This window comes from Papio anubis, chromosome 13, assembly GCF_008728515.1.
Source record: "Papio anubis isolate 15944 chromosome 13, Panubis1.0, whole genome shotgun sequence".
NCBI classification, from domain to species: domain Eukaryota; kingdom Metazoa; phylum Chordata; class Mammalia; order Primates; family Cercopithecidae; genus Papio; species Papio anubis.
Window position 1 is genome coordinate 61,383,393 of NC_044988.1, and position 22,525 is coordinate 61,405,917.

Below are 22,525 nucleotides of genomic sequence, written 5' to 3' on the forward strand. Positions count from 1 at the left end.
CAGCTCCTCCCGACCCGTGCGCCCCCGCGCCGTTGCCCAGGTAACCGCTGGGCGGTGGCAGCGGCCGAGAGGGGCGGGACTTCCGGCGGGTGACGCGCCAGGGTTCGGCTACAAAAGACGACGGCTGCGGCGCGCCGGGCGGAACTTTCCAGAACGCTCGGTGAGAGGCGGAGGAGCGGTAACTGCCCGAGCTGCGCACAGCTCCGCGCTCCTTTCCGCTCCCTCACACACCGGCGTCAGCCCGCACCGGTGAGTTTGAGCCCTCGAGCTTTCCCCAGTCCCCTGGCTGGCGCCATTGGCGCCGGGAAACCTATGGAGCCGCGGTCCGGAGGCCGTTGGTCGCGTGGGCAGGAGCGTTGTCAGTTCCTGGGCCCACGATTTCCCTTTTGGAGGGCTGGTGCGGTGCCCTGGCAACCCATCCCCGCCACGCACAGCGAATGGGCCCGAGACCTTTCCTAGACCTCCCTCCGTACCCAGCCTGGGATCCCCAAAGAGCTGCTGCCTTCGCCTCTCGGTCCGTGCGCGCCCCCGCGGCCCCCCTCCCCGTCCGTCTCACTGTTGGGGGGCGGGGTGGTTGGCGACCCTGCGCACGCGCACAGAGAACTAGGGGCGAGGGGCTGCGGGGGGAGCCGGGCGGAGGCTGCGGCTTTCGGTTTCTCTTTCTCTGTCTCCCCTCCTCTTCTTTGTTGAGGGCTGGGCTTTCCCCTCCGCCACTTGGGTCCAGGGTGGGAGGGAGAAAGGAAGGAAATCTTAACGGCCGGCGCCAAGTGCAAGGGGAAACCTGGCAGGTAAACTCTGCCAGCCTGAGGGGCGAAAGGGATTCGGCCGTGAAAGTGGAGAATCTGTAAGCCGTGGGCGGTGGAGGGTTCGCTCTGTGGAGCCGGTAATCTGTTTTATAAACCTCTCCCCCCACCACTGTGTGCCCAGATGTCTTTTTCTGGAGAGTGTATGGAGTTTATCAGATTTACCAAAGACAGTGATAGTGTAATGACCAGTAGACTGACCATATCAGGGCTGCTTTTGTTACAACTATCACCGCCTCTAGGGGAAACGGGAAGAATCCATATAATAGTTGTGTTATATTAGTATGGAAGCTTTGGTGTGGGAGAATGGGAACCAGGTGCTAGAAGGCGGCTCTCGAATTATTTCCCGGTAATGATTATTAGTTTGTTTTGTCTGTTGGAGTTTATAGCTGAATTATCCCAGGAATTGTTACCTTTTTGGTGAAATTTAGGGAAAGTGGTGTTCTTATAATAGGATTTGGCAAAGAGATTGTTCGGCCTTAGCTCTCATTTTTATTAATTAAAAACTACCAGTTGAAAGCCGGTTAAAGTTGCAGTTTCTTATTTCAGGCAGTAGAAGATGGTGAAAGAAACAACTTACTACGATGTTTTGGGGGTTAAACCCAATGCTACTCAGGAAGAATTGAAAAAGGCTTATAGGAAACTGGCCTTGAAGTACCATCCTGATAAGAATCCAAATGAAGGAGAGAAGGTGAGTAGTATATGCTCTTAGACATATCTGAATATGAATAGTTCATTGCCAGATGTATAGTATTTCTGTTGTGATCTGAAATCGAGTATCTAATACAGGAATTATGATCACCTCTCGGTCTTTTTAGCTAAGATCAAGTGTAATGTAGCTAGGTAACACTTGTTTTTTTTTAAAAAAATTCATTTTTATTTTCTCAAACAGTTTAAACAGATTTCTCAAGCTTACGAAGTTCTCTCTGATGCAAAGAAAAGGGAATTGTATGACAAAGGAGGAGAACAGGCAATTAAAGAGGGTGGAGCAGGTGGCGGTTTTGGCTCCCCCATGGACATCTTTGATATGTTTTTTGGAGGAGGAGGAAGGATGCAGAGAGAAAGGAGAGGTAAGAATCTAGTCTTTGTGCAGCTAACTAAAGTTAGCTGTTGGTCAGAGCAGATCTTTGAGAAATCATCCATTTTAAATGTTTGTTTACATGTTGGTATAATGTTGCAAACTGACCACAAACTGCCTCTGATTTATGGTGTCGTGTTTTTTGTTGTTGTTTTGTTTTTTGTTTTTGAGACGGAGTTTCCCTCTTACTGCCCAGGCTGGAGAGCAACGGCGTGATCTCAGCTCAGGGCAACCACCATTTCCCGGGTTCAAGCGATTCTCCTGCCTCAGCCTCCCAAGTAGCTGGGATTACAGGCATGCGCCACCACACCCGGCTAATTTTGTATTTTTGTAGAGATGGGGTTTCACCATGTTGGTCACGCTGGTCTTGAACTGCCAAGCTCAGGTGATCCGCCTGCCTTGGCCTCCCAGAGTGCTGGGATTACAGGTGTGAGCCACCACCCCCGGCCAATGGTGACGTTTTTTTTTAAATGACATTTAAAGGACCTAAAAAACTAGCCAATAGAGTGGTAGCAAATGACTGCTTCCAAAAATCTTAGATATTATCAAATTATGAGAACAAAACTGGTGCTGTGGCTCACGCCTGTCATCCCAGCACTTTGGGAGGCCGAGGTGGGTGGATCACGTGAGGTCAGGGTTTGAGACCAGCCTGGCCAAGATAGTGAAACCCCATCTCTACAAAAAATACAAAATTAGCTGGGTGTGGTGGTGGGCGCCTGCAATCCCAACTCCTCTGGAGGCTGAGGCAGGAACCCTGGAGGCAGAGGTTGCAGTGAACCGAGAACGCGCCACTGCACTCCAGCCTGGGCAACAAGAGTGAATCTCTGTCTCAAAAAAAAAACAAAAAACAAAAATTAGCCAAGCGTGGTGGTGCGTGCCTGTAATCCCAGTTACTCGGGAGACAGGCAGGAGAATCACTTGAACCCGGGAGGTGGAGGTTGCAGTGAGCTGATATCGCACCATTGCCCTCCAGCCTGGGCGACACAGCGAAACTCCGTCTCAAAAAAACAAAAAAGGAGGAAGTATATAGCAATATAATTTTCCAAGTCCTTGTTACAGAACTTATTTGGTGTTCCCTCACTCCCCAAAGGAATTCGATGGTGGTAGGTACAGTGGCCTTTTTCAAATGAGAGTAAGTTAAAGTTCAGAAACATAAAACGTCTTCAAGCTCATATAGCAAACCAACAGAGCCAGGGCTGAAAACTGGTTCGTTGCCTGCCACCTATCTAATGTTGCTTCAGCTTTATTGTGTCAAAATTATGTATTTAATATATTTATCAGGAAAGTGGCCTATGGGCTCTAGAAATACTGCTCATAGGAATAAAGTGTTTAAGTCAAGAGAAATTAGTCTCACTTTATTACCAGTATAGTGAATACAAACAAGGGCTGATGAGCAGAACCAGTTTTAGAATGAATGGCCAAGCCATTAAGTTTCACTTTGAGCTTCTAAGATATTTAAACTCCTTAAAAAGAAAGTGGATAATCCAAATCACTTGTTTAGTAAATTGGTAGAATTTGTCCACAAAAAAGTAGTGGTGGTTTTTCACTTACCTTACAAAGAACTGACCTGCAGGTTAACATTGGCAAGCTATTTTATGTGGCTTTAGATCATATTGAGAGGTTATTTTTGGGGAAATGTGCTTCCCCAAGCTCTAGAAGCTTTATTTTTCCTTCCTTACATTCTCAACACTGTGCAAAATAAGGGCAGCTAGATTTTAGCGTGCCAAAACGAAAGGTGGAGCTATAAGCAGAAGGACATAATTAATGGTATTTCATGCTTGATTAGAAAGTAAAAATGTTCATTAGGCATGAACAGAAACGAGTTTGAGAACTTTTTTCAGTTGGTGGAAAGGCAGTAATACTGTGAATAAGTCCTTGTGGAAGGATCACTAGCTAGGAACTTACTAACTTATTAGCAGGTGACTTCATATTTCTAACCTCCGTGTCCTTATGAGATCTTGACCTTCCATTTCCCATTCTGATTTAAGTGAAGTAAGGCACTCCTTAGGAGCCACTGGCCATGTGTGGCTCCATTAATTTCAGAAAAAAACAAAACTACAGTTTCTTAGTCTAAAGAAAGCACATGTGATTCGTGGCTGCTGTGTTGGATAGAACAGATACGAAACGTTTATCACTGCAGAAAGTTCTGTTGGGCAATGCTAGTATAAAAGGTATGAGAAATTTGGCCTTTAAAACAACCGGTGCTGGCCCAGCAGTAAATGGGCTGTTTTCTACTAAATCAGGAAGAAGTAGAAATTGATACTCTTCTGTGGTGACTCAATAAATGCATCAACTTCCCTGGCCAATCTTGATTAATGAGAATTTACTGTGCTACAGAATTTTTGGATGAAGTAATTGGTCACGTTGCTCAATACGGTACGAAGTGAAAGCTTCAAAGAATATATTGTGACAGAAATGAATGTTTGGATTATTGTGAAATGTGCCCTTTTAAATAACGTTGGTTTTTTTCAAGTGACTTTGAGGTTAATGTTTCTGCTTACCATATTTCCAAGATGGTCATGTCTATGCCCTTAGGCAAATATTTAATTTCTGACCTGATTTTCTCTCATCTGTGATTACATCACAGTTTGAGGATATTCTGTGTATATAGTAGGTAGTCAACAGATGTACCCTGTGAGGCTCATCTTTTATTACCCTTTCACATTCTTTATAGTGCCTTTAGCACAAATAAGTAAGATTCAACATCAAACAGATTTGTAATGAGAAATACTTTGTTTTAGGCAAAAATGTTGTACATCAGCTCTCAGTAACCCTAGAAGACTTATATAACGGTGCAACAAGAAAACTGGCTCTGCAAAAGAATGTGATTTGTGACAAATGTGAAGGTACGGGGTTTTTTTGTTTTGTTTTTTGTTTTTTTAAACGTCTTTAATATGACACCTGAAAATGGAGCTAAGACTTCCTGGATACGTAAAATTGACTCATGTACACTACGTAGATTTTGGGGGAGGGGAGGGCTGATATAAAGAAAACCGACTGAAAACCTGCCACCTAAAGAAATAACAGCACTATTTTCTGTGTATATTTTAAATATAACTGGGATCAAGCTAGCTTGGTATCTTTTTTGTAATAAGTAAAAGTTATTTACTGGAAATGAAGTATGTTCTAATGAGAATAAAACTAATTAAAATGATTTCATCAGTTACATATTCAGAGGGTAGCATTCCATCAGACTTTGAAAATATTAAAAGTACAGCATTTAGGAATTGTCTTCTTAAAACATTTACTACTGTATACACTAATTCATACGTTATTCAATTTTCTTTTTACATTTAGGTAGAGGAGGTAAGAAAGGAGCAGTAGAGTGCTGTCCCAATTGCCGAGGTACTGGAATGCAAATAAGAATTCATCAGATAGGACCTGGAATGGTTCAGCAAATTCAGTCTGTGTGCATGGAGTGCCAGGGCCATGGGGAGCGGATCAGTCCTAAAGATAGATGTAAAAGCTGCAACGGAAGGAAGATAGTTCGAGAGAAGAAGATTCTAGAAGTTCATATTGACAAAGGTGAGTTCTGAGCTACTTATTCTGAAGTCTTGAACGCTGTGGCAGATTTATTATTAACATTTTATAGTTTAAAAACCATTCTTGGCCGGGCACGGTGGCTCAAGCCAGTAATCCCAGCACTTTGGGAGGCTGAGACGGGCGGATCACGAGGTCAGGAGATCGAGACCATCCTGGCTAACCCGATGAAACCCTGTCTCTACAAAAAAAAAATAGAAAAAACTAGCCGGGCGAGGTGGCGGGCGCCTGTAGTCCCAGCTACTCCGGAGGCTGAGGCAGGAGAATGGCGTGAACCCGGGAGGCGGAGCTTGCAGTGAGCTGAGATCCGGCCACTGCACTCCAGCCTGGGCAACAGAGCGAGACTCCATCTCAAAAAAAAACCATTCTTAGTTAGGTTATATATGATCCTATCACTCAGAAATAGATCTTAGCAGCGTAATATATAATGTTTTTCCATCCAGACATAATTTTGCATATTGGTATATTACTAATAGAAAATAAGGAATTTCCTCATCTAATATAAACAGGATCATCTTTTGAAATCAGTGGTCCTGTAAATGATTGAATAGTGTTCTAAACTTAATTCTCTGCTGTTAAACCATAGTTCTTCCATCTTTTAAAAAATTAGAATGAAGTTATTTGAACACATTCCTAATTAAGAGTTATTAGATCAAGGGATAGGCATATTTTTAAGGATTTGAGAAGGGAGTTAGGTGAAGAATTGGGTCTCATTAAAATTCATGGGGGTTTTTTTGTTTTTTCTGAGACAGAGTTTTGCGCTCATTTCCCAGGCTGGAATGTGCAATGGCACGATCTCAGCTCATTGCAACATCTGCCTCCCAGGTTCAAGCAATTCTTCTGCCTCAGTCTACCAAGTAGCTGGGATTACAGGCACCCAGCACCACGCCTGGCTAATGTTTTGTATTTTTAGTAGAGACGGGGTTTCACCATGTTGGCCAGGCTGATCTCGGACACCTGACCTCAGGTGATCACCTGCCTCGGCTTTCCAAAGTGCTAGAATTACAGGCATGAGCTACCACACCGGCGTCATGTTTATTTTTTAAACTAATGGACATATTTTCTGTTCTTTGCTTTTTTTCCTGAGATAGAGTCTTGCTCTGTTGCCCAGGCTTGAGTGCAGTGATGCCATCTTGGCTCACTCTAACCTCCCCTCCCAGGTTCAAGCGATTCTCCTACCTCAACCTCCCAGGTAGCTGGGACTACAGGTGTGTGCCACCATACCTGACCTGGACTTGTTTAAATAAACGTATTGGCCCACTTAATTGGCTTACTTGCCCATCTGTTGTATTTAAATGCTCCGTTAATTGATTTGAAAGAATTTAGACTACTTTTCCTTTTTTTTAGACTTGACACTTCTCTACCTATTGGGCTCCAGATTTAGAAATAAATATATAACCTTTTTTTGGGGGGGGGGGGGGATTTGATTTGTCGGTTTTTAAATTTTACTCTTGTCAACTTACAAAAACCTTTTAAAATGTATTACGGCAGTACATTGCAGAAATTTTAAGAAATGTATGTAACCCCAGAAGGAAACTTAAATCAACATTATGGTAATCTCTTTTCAGATTTTGCTGTTTTTAAATGGGTCTACTATTATACTGTACTATGGTATGATACCAATCTGGAACTGTTAATATACAAATCTACATTAACATAAGTGGCTGCAATAGGATTCTATCATGTGACTCATTATACTGGCCTCTCTGACCCCCAGGGTTTTCCACCCAAGAATGTAGTACATTGAAAGGTAAAAATAAGTTTTCTTGGCCAGTTGTTGAACTTAATGTGTTTCCCACTTAGTGGGCCCATGCCTGGGGTTTATACTTTGAGGTGTTCTTGATACCAGTAGCTTATAGAGTAAGTCTTAACGTTGTTGATAGGTTCTTGGAAACTGAGACTTCTAGCAGAATGACCTCGAATAATGTCATGCAGGTCCTCAAGTAATGTCATGTCACTGTAACACAGCCGAGGGGGAAAGAACCTATCAACAGTGAACTCTAAGTGAGAACTTGAAATTAATGCCCTCAGCAAGTGAAGGCATTTGTGCTATGCCTACCCTTGCTCTTCATTCAGGAAAACCTAGCTGAGTTTGCTTCCCTAGCATAACAAGTTATTTTGCCTCAATACACGATTAAAGACAGATTGTTTAATTTTGTCAGTGTATGATAATGATAGTGCTTTTAAGTCCTTATTTAAGAGGTACATACTGAAGTATTTGTGGGTTAATAGATGTGGTTGGAGTTTACTTGAAAGTATATGTGGGGGCCATGGGTAGGGGTATAATACATGAAATATTAGTCATGAGTTAGAAACTGCTGAAGCTAAATTGGATGGATATGTAGGAATTCATTGTACTGTTGGCTCTTTTTATAAAGGATTAATATTTTCCATACTAAAAGGGGAAACACGATTGCTCTGTTAGGTAACCAGAGTGATCTTGGGAAATAATCAGGAGATAACTGCTTCAGTGTAACACTCTACAAACACAGGTTTTCTTACATGAGTTACGTTGTAAGAGTTGTTGTCCAAACCCTTACTGAACTAAAATATGTGGGTCAGAGGTGAGGGGTAGGGAAGTCTCAGTAAAAAACAAACAAACAAACAAAAAAACATGTTTAAGAATTTCTTGCCCTGTTAGAAAATACTCCTCTCCCTGTGTTTTATGGACCACATGGGCTAAGGGAGGGTCTAGCGCTGATTGTTTTGTTTGCTTGTTTTAATTTAAATGACGTAAGGGCTCGAACTCCTGTGCTCCAGGGTGCTGTCCTCAGGGTATCCTCCTGACTCTGCCTCCCAAAATGTAGTTACCGTTTTTTTAAGGGGACTATACTGAATAGTTCTTAAAAAATACGGATTTTCAGGCACGGGCTCAGGTCTGTAATCGTAACACTATAGGAGGCTGAGACAGGAGGATCCCTTGAGCCCAGTAGTTCAAGACTAGCCTGAGCAACATGAGAACCCCTGTCTCTATTTAAAAAAAAAAATTTTTTAAAGCTGGTCCCCAGCTACTCGGGAGGCTGAGGTGGGAGGATCACTTGAGCCCAGGAGATGGAGGCTGCAGTGAGCTATGTTTGTGCCACTGCACTCCAGCCTAGACAACAGAACAGAGCAAGATCCTATCTTAAGAAAAGATAGATTTAAAATTTTTTGTTTTATATATAAATACTACAATAGAGAGAAGGGTCTTGATTTACATTGCTGTTAGACTTAATAGAAGTAATTTGATGTGTTATAAGTAATGAAATTGAAATAGTTAATTAACATTTTTTGGTTATAACCAGTGTTTGCCAGTCATGGTTTAGTACCAGCATATACCTGTTTAGTTAATACTCTCAACATTGCTAATGAGGTGTAGGTGTCTGTGGGAAAGTTGAAACTTAGAAAGGATATGCAGCTTCCCCAGGGTAATCCAGCCAGTGAATAGCAGCTCTGAGATTTGAAGGCTGGTCTCTTTGCCTCTAGAGTTTGTGTTCTCCACTGTGATATCTTTTTTCAGGAGCAAATTGGACTGAACTACTTAAGTGGGCTTTCTTAGTCATTTCTGTGATTTTTACACATAAACAAACATTTATGTATACATTGTATGATTCTGACCTTAGTTGGATATTTAGTAAGAGTATAAAACTAATGTTTTTAGGCATGAAAGATGGCCAGAAGATAACATTCCATGGTGAAGGAGACCAAGAACCAGGACTGGAGCCAGGCGATATTATCATTGTGTTAGATCAGAAGGACCATGCTGTTTTTACTCGGTAAAGACTTTTATCAACCACTCAAACTGATGTCTTACATATTTGGGTTGTTGGTTTTGGTTTGTTTTTTTGTTTGTTTGTTTTTTTTTAAAGTGTTTTCCATTACTTTTGAAACCTATTTCCTGGAAAAAGATGGTTAACCATTGTTTGGATCGTAAGAAGTTGAATACATAGGATCAGATTTTTAGCTTTTTGTCTCTAAGTATGGAACGTTGAAAATGTGTTTCAATTAGATGTTTTGTGTGAACCTAAATAGCAGATGGCTGGGGAAGACATCCCTGGACAAAAATTTGCCCTCAATCTTTGTAAAACAATTTAAGTGCCTTAAAACTCTCACCAGTTTTCAATCCCAAGTTTATGATAAAGTTGAATTGCTTTTAATTGTAAATACCCAAAAGCATCTCTGTAGGAAACTTAAATTGGAACAATACTAAGTATAAATTCAGGTCTACCGTTTTGAACTAAATAATGAGTGTGATGAACACTGAAGCACAAGAAAAATTGATGATTAACAGCACATGTTTATATCAAATATGTCCATGGCTAACATAACAGACTCTCTGTGCATGCTATATTCCCAGCAACTTGGGAGGCTGAGGTGGGAGGATCACTTGAGGCCAGGAGTCCTAGCTACTGGGGAGGCCGAGGCAGGAGAGTGGCTTGAACTCAGGAGTTCAAGGTTATGATCATGCCACTGCATTCTAGCCTGGGTGACAGTAAGAGCCCATCTTTCTTTTTTTTTAAACGGACTGGAGGTGAAATTGGGAGCATCTTAACTGGTTTAGCATGAAATAATACTTCGGCTGGGTTTGGTGGCTCACGCCTGTAATCCCAACACTTTGGGAGGCCAAGGCAGGTGGTCAGGAGTTCAAGACCAGCCTAGCCAACATGATGAAATGCCATCTCTGTTAAAAATACAGAAATTAGCCAGGCATGGTGGCAGTCCCTGAGGCAGGAGAATCACTTGAACCGGGGAGGTGCGGAGTTCGCAGTGAGTTGAGATGGTGCCATTACACTCCAGCCTGGGCAAAAAGAGCAAAACTTGGTCTCAAAAAAAAGACTAATATTTTACAAATGTCTGAAGACAATGGGAAATGTTGTCAAGCTCAGGATTTTGATGCTGTCATTTGAGAAGAGTATTAAAGATTAAAGATGTGTTATTTATTTATTTATTTATTTTTGAGACAGAGTTTCACTTAACAAGCCCAGGCTGGAGTGCAATGGTGCGATCTTGGCTCACGGCAGCCTCCAACTCCCGGGTTCAAGCGATTCTCTCACCTCAGCCTCCCGAGTAGCTGGGATTACAGGTGCCCGCCACCATGCCCAGCTAATTTTTGTATTTTTAGTAGAGACGGGTTTCACCATGTTGACCAGGCTGGCATCGAACTCCTGACCTTAGGTAATCCACCCGCCTCGGCCTCCCAAAGTGTTGGGATTGCAGGTCTGAGCCACTGCGCCTGGCCTAAAGGTGTTCTATTAATGTGGGTTGGAAAAGAGGAAAGGCTAAGCATGAGAAGGAGGAAGTGGGCTGTTACGTTAAATTTGAAAGGCTGTGTGCACTCACAATATGCCAGGAACTATTATTTCAGGTACATCAATGAGGAAATTCTTACAGTCCCTTTAAATTGGACGTATCCTCATTGTTTAATTTCATAGAGCCTAAATTATCTAGGACCCTGCCCGGGCTAGAGTGCAGTGGCATGATCTCAACTCACTGCAACCTCTGCCTCCAGGTTCAAGTGATTCTCCTGCCTCAGCCTCCCGAGTAGCTGGGACTACAGGTGTGCGCCACCATGCCTGGCTGATTTTCTGTATTTTTAGTAGAGATGGGATTTCACCATGTTGGCCAGGCTGGTCTTGAACTCCAGACCTTAGGTGATCCACCCTCCACATCCTCCCAAAGTGCTGGAATTACAGATGCGAACCACAGCGCCCGGCCTAACCCTCACTCTTGTAAGAGTTTTTTGTGTTTTTTTTTTTCCTCTGAGAAACCAGATTTAAAATTAGGTAATGAAACAATTCACAGATGGTAAATGGTAAAGGCTGCCTAGAATGTGTGGAATGACTTCGAAACCTTATCTAGGAAACAGGGCTGGCAGGTTCCACGTTTGTTCTTCCCAGATCTCTGCTCTGTTTGATTTTTACGATGGGGGAAGAAAAGGGTGTCTGTGTCTTTGTAAAAGACCCTTTGCTTTTATTAAACAAAAAAACAGCCCGCTTTAGTACATCTACTGATTGGTGATTTGAAAAATATAAATAATGTGTCATATTTTATGCAGACGAGGAGAAGACCTTTTCATGTGTATGGACATACAGCTGGTTGAAGCATTGTGTGGCTTCCAGAAGCCGATATCCACTCTTGACAACCGAACCATAGTCATCACCTCTCATCCAGGTATGGGAACTAGGCAAGCTTAAGCTTCTCTTTTCTATTCTAGTATTTTCCTTGTCTCCCAATAACAAAGTGTAGTTATAGGCACTGAGGGAAACCCATTGTTTTTCTTTCTTGGTTACATATCCTCCTCTGGGCTGAGATGAAGTTATAAAGTCTTGGCTTTCTTGGCAGCCCTTGGAAAACCCGTAAGTGAAAGGTAACAGGATTGTTTTGCCACGTAAGTTTTATTCCTGCCAACGAGCTAGGACAGTGCTCTTGTTCTTTATATTCCCTGCGTCATAAAAATGTGACCATACTTAAAGAACTCGGCTTCAATGTTTTCAGGTCAGATTGTCAAGCATGGAGATATCAAGTGTGTACTAAATGAAGGCATGCCAATTTATCGTAGACCATATGAAAAGGGTCGCCTAATCATCGAATTTAAGGTAAGCTGTAAAGTACTTTAAAAATATTTGAGAAAATTAGCTTACTAAAACCTGATAAAAAAGTAAAATTTCAGCCAGGTACAGTAGCTCATGCCTGTAATCCCTGCATTTTGAGAGGTTGAGGCAGGAGGATCCCTTGAGTCCAGGAGTTTGAGAACAGTCTGGGCAACATAGTGAAACCCTGTCTCTTTTTAAAAAAAATAAAATAAAATTTCTGAATGCCAAGCAACCTGAAACTTAAATGTTTTGTTACTCAGCAAGAAATACATGGATCTGGCCATGTGCCACTGGCACACACCTATAATCCCAATGCTTTGGGAGGCCGAGACAGGTGGATCACTTGAGCTCAGGAGTTCAAGGCCAGCCTGGGCAACATGGCAAAACCCCATCTCTACAAAAAATACAAAAATTAGCCAGGCATGGTGGCATGCACCTATAGTCCCAGCTACTTGGGAGGCTGAAGTGGGAGGATTGCTTAAGCCTAGGTGGTCAAGGCTTTAGTGAACCAAGATCATGTCACTGTACTTCAACCTGGGTGACAGAATGAGACCCTGTCTCAAAAAAAAAAAAAATTACCTAATACTACTTACTCCTGTCATGTTGAGCATTCTTTGTTAAGTTGAGGATGGGTTTTTTTGCATCATTAATTGGATATTTAAAGATAGGTTGTGGGAGGGGTGTGTGGGACAAGTGGGTATTTTACTAATGAAAGGTTGTAACTGGCATCTTAAAGTTCAGAGGCGCTTTACAATAATTGCAGATTTCTTGGCAAAGTAGTGTAATGCTTGATTTGTTAATAGGTATAAAGCAATCCAGTCATTTTCCTCAGTCTTAAATTGGCCTGTCACCACAAAAATATTAATTAAAACTTTTTTTTTCCTTTTTGAGACGGAGTCTTGCTCTGTCACCCAGGTTGGAGTGCAGTGGTGCGATCCTGGATCACTGTAACCTCCACCTCCTGGGTTCAGGCAAGTCTCCTGCCTCAGCCTCCTGAGTAGCTGGGATTACAGGTGCCTGCTGCCACGCTAGGCTTTTTAGTAGAGTTGGGGTTTCACCATATTGGCCAGGCTGGTCTCAAACTCCTGACCTCAGGTGATCTGCCCACCTCAGCCTCCCAAAGTGTTGGGATTTGTCATCCCAATTGTATGAGCCACCGCACCTGGCCTAAAAACATCTTTGTATAAGAAAGAACTACCCTTTTGAGAGTAAGAATAGCTTTGTTTAAATATCTCGTAAGAAGAGTTAGGCTGTTGCAGGATGGGTTTTGGTATTAAAAAGTCAGTTTGGTGGGTAGAACAATGGTTGTTAAAGTGCAGTTTTATTTAATGCAATCGTTTTTAATAAAGCCTGGCTTTTGGTCATAATCCTTGAGCTCTAGTTCAGAGTATGCTATGCACTGTGCCTTTTAAGAGCCTGTTCTGAGATTGGCAGATTCACCTAAATATTACGTGTTTACATGTCTTTTTCTGGGGAAAATGGGTCCGTGATACTAATGATACTAAGGAGCTAATGATGAAATCGGATTGAACAGTAAAAATTTCTTTCGAAGGTAAACTTTCCTGAGAATGGCTTTCTCTCTCCTGATAAACTGTCTTTGCTGGAAAAACTCCTACCCGAGAGGAAGGAAGTGGAAGAGACTGATGAGATGGATCAAGTAGAACTGGTGGACTTTGATCCAAATCAGGAAAGACGGCGCCATTACAATGGAGAAGCATATGAGGATGATGAACATCATCCCAGAGGTGGTGTTCAGTGTCAGACCTCTTAATGGGCCAGTGAATAACACTCACTGCTGGCATTTAATGTGCATTAGTGAATAAGTGAAGGACTGTAATCATAATATGCTCACTACTTGCTCTTGTTTTTGTTTTAATATTCAACTCTAGTAGTGTTTTAAAGTTAAATGAAGAATAAACACAAATATAAAAGCTCTGACTTTGCCCTGTATGTATGATGACTTCAGTGTCCAAGATGAAGTTTAATACCTGTAAAAACTACAAAGAAGTTCCCCTAGCATTTCTAGGCCAAACCTTGTAATTGACTTCAGCTATGTACGTGGACAAGCTTAGACTGAAATGCTAGGTATATGTGTTGGCTTCAGTGTATGACCCTTCATTGTTAAGCTATGAAAGTAAAACTCTGTATTTAACTGGCAATGAGGAAAAAAAAAATTTGTAGAGAAGTGTTGGTCTGTATAGTTCTTTGTATTAAGTGGGATTCATTGTAATGCCTTTGCATTTATTCTATTGCCTCAACTGTTACTTGAAGATGGCGTAATATATAATTTATTCTGTGGTATCAGTGATAAAAATGATACCTTTCTGTAGGAGGGGTTTATCATAATATGCTGCTTCTTGAAGGCTTGCACTTCCAGAATTGTGTTTCCTTCTGCTGTGCCATTCATATATATATATATATATATATCCATATATATCTTGACCAGTCCTGGCCATTTGCCCCCCTCCTTGTCTGTGGACCATAAGCCCGAGTAGTGACTTCAGAGCTGGGTAATGTAGAAATTAAAGTGAAAAGACCTTTACGTGGAGAAGTAATTTGCATGCATAATATAGGAAGGTGTTCTTTAGGTATGTTACAGGATTACTTTAAACGATTTGACTTATGCTCCAAAGTAATGTTGGTAGTATAGCAAATTATGATGAATAGCTTTAATTGTATGTTTAAAAGTCTCATATGTTCACATGCTTAAATCGGTATCAGAATTTAAGCAATTCTTGAAATGTATTGTCTCCTTAATATACTAATTACAAAGCATCTCCAATGTGTGTCACTACAGGCTTTTTTTTTCCCCCAGATCATCAAGTTTTGGCTTTTAAGATACGTAACTTGATTTTAGCTAGTCTGAATGAGTGATGCAAAAATACTATTGAACTATAGTTAAATATTTAATATTAAATAGGATGGAGAGTAAAAGTGGAGGACTGGGTAATGAGCCAAGAAGAAGGGGACTTAGAAAACTATGCATACATTGGAGTGAGCATGAGAGAACAAGTTCTCATAAAGAATACAAGCTTAAGAAGGAGAACTTTGTGTTTAAAAAGTAAGGTTCCCAACCCATCCGTGTTTGTCAGCTTCCTTTTAGTCTGTGCCAGACAGCCACAGCTACCCTAAAGTTAGAGACGTTCAGGAAAGTATAACTGACCAGTGTTCAGAAAAGTGCTTGTGACAGATTTCAGTTTTCACTGGCTTTATGTATAAATTCTAAAAATTGCTTAACCTGTGTTTTAATACATTTAAGAGCATCGTTTAGGGCTGGGCACGGTGGCTTATACCTGTGATCCCAGCACTTTGGGAGAACAGGGCAGGCAGATCACCTGAGGTCAGGAGTTTGAGACTAGCCTGGCCACCTTGGTGAAAACGTGGTGTACTTTACTAAAGGTACAAAAGTTAGCCAGTAGCACTCACCTGTAGTCACAGCTACTCGGGAGGCTGAGGCAGAATTGCTCGAACCCAGGTCAGGAGGTTGCAGTGAACCAAGATGATGCCATTGCACTCCAGCCTGGGTAACAGCAAGACTGTCTCAAAAAAAGAAAAAGCATTGTTTATAGGACACTTAAAATTTTTTGCAAATCTCACAACGTTTTCGGCATTTGTCAGTCATAAAGGAAATGCACAAAAAACCAGATACTACTTCATACCTACTAGGATAGTGCTGATCCAAAAAACGGAAAATAGAATATGAAGAAATTGGAACTCTCTGTACTTTGTTGGTGGTAATGTAAAACGTTGCAGTTGCAGTAGAAAAAAAAAGCTAAACATGGAATTACCACATGACCCAGAGCTGGCCCTCCTTTCTGGGTTTCACATCCATGGATTTAGTCAACCTTGGATCAAAAACAATTGGGAAAAATTGTTCCTGACCATGTACAGACTTACTCCCTAAACAATACAGTATAACAGCTGTTTACATAGTACTTACATTGTATTAGGTATTACAAGTTAACCTAGAGCTAGATGGCTAAATTATGCAGGATGTGTAGGTTATATACAAATAACCATGCCGTTTTATGTCAGGGACTTGAGTGTCCTCAGATTCTGGTATCCATGGAAAGTCCTGGAACCAGTACCCCCATGGATACTGAGGGATGACTATACAAAAGGAATTAAAGACAAGAATGGAGGGCTGGTGCGGTGTCTCATACCTGTAATCTCAGCACTTTGGGCAGCCTAGGCAGGCGGATCACCTAAGGTCAGGAGTTGAAGACCAGCCTGGCCAACATGGTGAAACCCCATCTCCACTAAAAAGACAAAAATTAGCCGGGTGTGGTGATGGGCACCTGTAATCCCAGCTACTTGGGAGGCTGAGGCAGGAGAACCGCTTGAACCCAGGCGGTGGAGGTTGCCTTGAGCCAAGATTGCATCACTGCACTCCAGCCTGGGTGACAAGAGTGAGACTCCGTCTCAGGAAAAAAAAAAGTGCTCATACTTGTATGGTGTTTACTGCAGCATTCTCAACAGTCCAAAGCAGAAACCTGAGTGTCCACCAACAAATGGTTAATGTGTACAATATACTGTGAAATATACAGTCATTAAAAGGAATACTTTTTACAGTTCCCCCAAATATGAAGCACATTCCTGTTTGATACGTGGATGAACCTTGAAAACATGCTAAATGAAATAAACCAGATACAAAAGGACAAATATTGTATAATTTCACTTACATGAACTAAACGGCAAATGCATTGAGGCAGAACAGTACCAAAGGCTCAGGGGAGGGGAAGGAGAAGTTAATTGACAATGTTACAGGGCTTCTGTTTAGGGTGATAACATTTGGAAATACAATAGTGGTTGCATAACATTGTAAATAATGCCACTGAATTGCACAATTGTTTGGGAATTTTGTTATATATGTTTTACAATTAAAAATCCTAAGAACACTAAAAGAAAGTCATATTAGGTTGGTTGGTGCAAAAGTAATGTGCCATTACTTTTAATGGCAAAAACCACAATTACTTTTGCACTAACCTAATAGTTATATCCTGAAGAGGCAGAAACTGATAGGTTTGTGTAGTTTTTCAGCTTGTATTATTACCACTAACAGCCTCTGTTGAGCCCTTTATTACTATGTAAGCAGCCATATTTAATTCTCAGAACAACGTAATGAGGGAGAACCTATGAAAAAACAAAGCCCCTTAAAACAACCAAGGACATCACAAAAATACAAGTTCCAGCACTAACTCTGCTTTCTCTGTGATGCTTCTCCTGCCCGTTCATACTTGTAGAGAATAGGAATAGAGGCCAATTATGTCCCTTGAGAGTGCTCTTGGAACAGTGGCAAATTTTCTGTACATGAAATTAGCTTCTCAACTTTTTTGTACATATGGTACTGGTTCTCAACCTTGGCTACCATTGGAATTACCCGGGAAACATTAAAACACTGATCAGGTCCCACCCTCCAGGGGTTCTGTATAACTCGGCTAGGTGTAGCCTAAGCATCAAAATGATTATGCGCAGCCAAGGTTGAAAGCCACCAATACTGACACATAGATTTAATATCAACCACTGGAACAGAATACCACTGTTAAAATTGCTGTGGAAGGTTAAGTAATGGGCAGCCCCTGCTATTGCAAGTTTTTTGTTGTTGATTTTTTTTCTTTTTTTTTTTTTTTTTAAGCCAAGTCTCGCTCTGTCACCCAGGCTGGAGTGCAGTGGCATAATCTCAGCTCACTGCAACCTCTGCCTCCCAGGTTCCAGCTATTCTCCTGCCTCAGCCTCCTAGGTAGTTGGGACTACAGGCGTGAGCCACCATGCCCAGCGAATTTTGTATCTTTTAGTAGAGACGGGGTGTTACCATGTTGACCAGGCTGGTCTCGAACTCCTGACCTCATGATCCGCCCACCTCGGCCTCCCAAAGTGCTGGGATTACAGGCTTGAGCCACTGCACCTGGCCTATTGCAAGTTTTAAACAAGCTCAGTCCAGGGAACTTCCTAACTTGGACATACACTTCATAGCAATTTCTTCTCTTAAAATAGTGGAAAATGAAGCTTTAAGAGCACAGTGAATGAGAACACTAGCAAGCTATGGCAATTTGAAAAAATGTGATTTTAAGAGACAGTCTTGCACCTTTATCATTTAAATTTGGTTATCTCAGCATGAACCTTCTGAGACTGACAGCAAGAATTAAAACACCTTTTGTATATGCGGAAACTACCCTGTAGTCTACCTGTTCTCAAATTTGAGCATGCTTGCTGGGTCCCCACCACCAGTTTCTGATTCTGTAGGTCTGGGACAGGACCTTAGAATGTGTCTTTCAAACAATTTATCAGGTGACACTTTAAGAACCACTGTTCTAGCACAAGCCAAAGAAGTGACAGCAAAGACTGACATCCAGAATCTTGTAATTCGGTTCTCTACTCATCTCACTACCTGTGCTCTGCTTAGGTAAATGTTTTTGCAGAATGTGGAAGAACAACCCATGTATTCTTTGCCCCTGCCCAAACCTAAAGATTGAGGAGAAACTTAAGCAATATTAAGAGTGAGGCAAGAAAGAAAAGAAACCTAGCTTTGGAGTCACATCTGGTTTTCAATACGAGCTTCATGCAAGTTGGAATGAGTTAGGTCCCTCACGTCTGGAAACCTGTTTCTTCTTGTGTATTTGCGCACCCTCATTACATTGTTCTGAGAATTAAATATGGCTGCTTACATAGCAATGAAGGGCTCAACAGACGCTGTTAGTGGTACTAATAATACAAGCTGAAAAAAAAAACTGGTGAAGAAGATACTGAATTGTACCTGAGATTTATACCATTTGCTGTTTAAAAAATAAACCATATCACCCCGAAAAACCTCCGCGCAATGTTTTCCAGTCATTAATTCAACAGCTGAATGGGGGATAGGACAAATGTCCTTATGCTCATGGAATTTTAACGCCAGTTTAGCTTCTATGTTAAGAGCTGGAGAGCAGCATCCGTCAAATCTGGTGGCTGCAGCAGAGCACTTCCCTAGGAACCGACTGCACACGCCCAATTCAGAAGGAAGTGCGCACTGATTCCCTGCAGCGGACTCCCCTTCGCTTAGCTGCTGCCACCCGCCCTTACCACGATGTGACCGCCAATTTTTTAACAGTGGCTTCACCCGACGTCTGCAGGCCCTGACACTTGGCTCTGGCGGGTGCGCGGTCTCCCTACCCCCGGTAAGGGGCTCTACCGGCCCTGGACCCAAGATAGGACTCCTGCCTGGCGCCCACCCGGAGCAGCGGCGCCCCAGATCCGGCCGTGGGCGGCGGCCCCGCGCGTGCGCCGCCCGTCCCTGCCGCGGTCTGGCTGTGCGGGCGCTAGAGGGGAGCTGGGTTGTCCCAGCCTTCAGTGCTGGAGGGACGGCCGCATGGGGCTTCAGAAAGCCTGGGCGCCCAGCAGTGTTAAGGAGCGTGTGCCCATTTAAAGACAAAAACACTATTTTTCAGGTTTGTACGAAATGAAGTTGTAGAAAGATTAACAAGGGTTACCTGGGAAAGGCAGATTTTCAACTTAGCGTTTACATGTTCACCCAGTGCATTATTTTATTTAAAAAGAAAAATATATACTTAATGGCTCCTAATCCAGCTCTGTTTGCCTTGTCTCCCAAGACACCTATCATTTGCCCAGCACATACCTTGCCGCTATGCCACACTGCAGTCCCCGGGAAGGTTCCCTGTGCTTAGATCGCCTCCCAGTCCCTCCAGGAAGCCTTTCCCAACCCTTTCGCGTTAAGTGCCCCGCCTCTCATCATCAGAAAGGTGACTTGAGCTTTTATCAGTTTTAGTTACTCCTTTTAATATGCTCTTCTTCCCTATGTTTAGGCGAGTCTTTTTTTAAACCATATTCAGCACTTGGTGCCAGCAACAGAAGTGTTCCATAAAAATTCCTAGAATAAACCAACACGTGCTGACTAGATTCTCTATCTTCATAAACGGTGGTACAAACTATGCATAACTACCAGCTTCATGAGGTCAAAACTAAATCAAAAATTCTTCTCAAAGACTTTTAAAAATTTTTTTTAGCATAAACTGTTTCCTCTAACTTAAACTTCTCTTACTTAAGTGAACGTTTCTTTCCACTGGGATGGCTGTCTACATTCTCAGGAATCCTGAATTCATGACTATGTTCAACTCCCACGACCATTTTAAAATCATCAAAATGGCAGCAAATGACATTACCTGGGCCAAAAAGCTGCAGGTTTTGTGGCAAATGGGAAATGTGTTACAGAATATGACTGGGAAAGAGGGATTTCTTAGTGTCGCTCAGAATTAATTCAGCAAACACTGAACATTACTACGTGCCCCACATAGGATCATATTGCATTTCAAGTCACAATCAAAGGTAAATTACAAGGCTGGGCGCGGTGGTTCATGCCTGTAATCCCAGCACTTTGGCAGGCCGAGGCAGGCAGATCACCTGAGGTCAGGAGTTCAAGACCAGCCTGACCAACATGGTGAAACTCCCCCCCTCACTAAAAATATAAAAATTAGCCAGGCATGGTGGCATGTGCCTGTATTCCCAGCTACTCAGGAAGTATCAAGAATCGCTTGAACCTGAGAAGTGGAGGTTGCAGTGAGCTGGGAGGGCACCATTGCACTCCAACCTGGGCAACAGAGCAAGACTCCATCTCAAAAAAATAAAATAAATGTTTAAAAGAAGTAAATTACAAGACTGCAAAACTTTAAAAAAACCTTCCCCACTAGTTTGTACCTAATAAATGCTAACATTTAAAAGGGGGCACAAAAGGCCTGTGGAAATAAGAACTCACATTCTTGAAAGTAGTGCCTAGCACAGTATCTTCCTCATCATCAGAGGTGCTCTATACATCTTTAGTTGAAACATGAAACAGAGATCCATATGCAAAATATTTTCAAGGGTTTTGTTGACTTTTACGTTTTTCTTTAGCTAACTGGTAATGATGCACATTACAAAGGAGACTTTTCTAAATCTCAAGTCCTTTTGCTAATTTTTCTTTGAAACAACAGCACATTTCCAATGCCAAACCATCCCCTACAACGTACAAAGGGGAGATGACAAAACTCTGAATTCTTGTAACGGATCCTGCAACTAGTTCTATTCAGAAGATGGAGACAGTATTCCCTGGAGTTGATTGAACATGTGAGAAGGCACAGCTCAGACGGAGAGGAAAGCTGAGGGCAGTGAAATGAGAACCTATGCATCACCTGGCCTTTTTACATGTTAGTCTATCCTACTATCCCAGGAATTCACTTCTGCTATACTTGAGATTTGGGGATAATAATGTCACTCCTCTTCCCAAATTCTAAGTAAATATGTTAACTAGATGAGCATTTATTTACATTTTAGAACAAAGTCTCCAGAAAGGTATAAAGTTTATTAACATCTTCAAAAAAAAAAAGATGGGCTGGGCATGGTGGCTCATGCCTGTGATCTCAGCACTTTGGGAGGCCAAGGCGGTTGGATCACTTGAGGTCAGGAGTGTGAGACCAGCCTGGCCAACACGGTGAAATCCCATCTCACTAAAAATACAAAAAAATTAGCCAGGCATGGTATCACACACCTATAGTCCCAGCTACTCAGGAGGCTGAGGCAGGAGAATCGCTTGAACCTGGGAGGCGGAGGTTGCAGTGAACCAAGATCGTGCCGCTGCACTCCAGCCTGGGCAACAAGCAAAACTCCATCTCAAAAAAAAAAAAAAAAAAAAAGATGGAACAGAATACAGCTACTGAATATGATATAGTTCCTTATTTACAAGTTTTACTCTAGGAGGGACATTTTCATCAGCATTTCAAATAATCAAAGGAGTAGAATTTTTTTCTAGAAATATCGGTATTTCACTCTCCAGGTATAAGATTAATGAAAACATTAAGTGACTGTACCAGTTAGAAGATAAACTAATACCTTAAAAATATATATAAAAAAAGGAAGGGATACTTGCTACTTAAACATGAATTTTCACAAAATTATTCTTGTGACTAATTCAGACAATCTATTTGCTTAGAAAAGTGGGCCAAAAAAAAAAGAAAGAAAAAAAAAAGCACATTACATGAATATGCCTTCATTTAAGTATTTGCTTTCACTGATTTAAAAAGGAAAGTTGAATTATGGTTTCCAGAGCTTTAGGAGTCCATCTTCACTATAGGTAGCAATCAGGTTCTGATGAGGGTGATGTGCAATACCAATCACATCCTTCTCGTGCACCTGGAACACGTAAAGCACAGGGTTAGGGTGTACAGATCTGCAATAAATCACTCTGATGACGCTTCCAGAGCTGGGTGGAAGGGAAAGAGATCAAGGCCTGATATTCCAAATGGCATAGGAGAAAGATGGAGGAAGGTTTTCCAACTCACATCACATTGTGACATAATAAGAAATAAACTTTAGGCTGGGTGCAGTGGCTCATGTCTGTAATCCCAGTACTTTGGGAGGCGGAGGCAGGTGGATCACTTGAGATCAGGAGTTCAAGACCAGCCTGGCCAAGATGGTGAAACCCCGTTTCCACTAAAGATACAAAAAATTAGCCAGAAGTGGTGGCATGTGCCTGTAGTCCCAGTTACTCGGGAGGCTGAGGCAGG

The 22,525-nt window shown here is 42.0% G+C and overlaps 2 protein-coding genes across 5 annotated transcripts in view; one reads left to right on the top strand and one right to left on the bottom strand.

The window, feature by feature from the left end:
* Window positions 1-68: 68 nt before the first annotated feature.
* Window positions 69-14,775, top strand: DNAJA1 (DnaJ heat shock protein family (Hsp40) member A1). 3 transcript variants are annotated; one of them, XM_009188644.3, is made up of 9 exons: window positions 72-249; window positions 1,353-1,494; window positions 1,696-1,873; window positions 4,623-4,727; window positions 5,179-5,406; window positions 9,062-9,176; window positions 11,456-11,571; window positions 11,896-11,996; window positions 13,546-14,775. In XM_009188644.3, exons 2-9 carry the CDS (start codon window positions 1,363-1,365, stop codon window positions 13,762-13,764), a joined length of 1,194 nt encoding a protein of 397 aa, XP_009186908.1. In that variant the 5' UTR covers window positions 72-249; window positions 1,353-1,362; the 3' UTR covers window positions 13,765-14,775. The 3 variants fall into 3 exon arrangements, with proteins under 3 accessions (XP_021783138.1, XP_009186908.1, XP_021783137.1); XM_021927446.2 differs by lacking the exon at window positions 1,696-1,873 and having other exon boundaries at window positions 69-249; XM_021927445.2 differs by lacking the exons at window positions 72-249; window positions 1,353-1,494 and adding an exon at window positions 4,125-4,257 and having other exon boundaries at window positions 1,765-1,873; window positions 13,546-13,900.
* Window positions 14,776-16,643: 1,868 nt separating this feature from the next.
* Window positions 16,644-22,525, bottom strand: part of SMU1 (SMU1 DNA replication regulator and spliceosomal factor) — a 36,375-nt gene continuing 30,493 nt past the window's right edge. For both annotated transcript variants that reach the window (XM_003911607.5, XM_009188638.3), the window contains exon 12: window positions 16,644-22,151. In XM_003911607.5, the coding sequence (XP_003911656.1) occupies window positions 22,053-22,151 (99 nt within the window). In that variant the 3' untranslated portion in view covers window positions 16,644-22,052. The remainder of the gene's footprint in view (window positions 22,152-22,525) is intronic.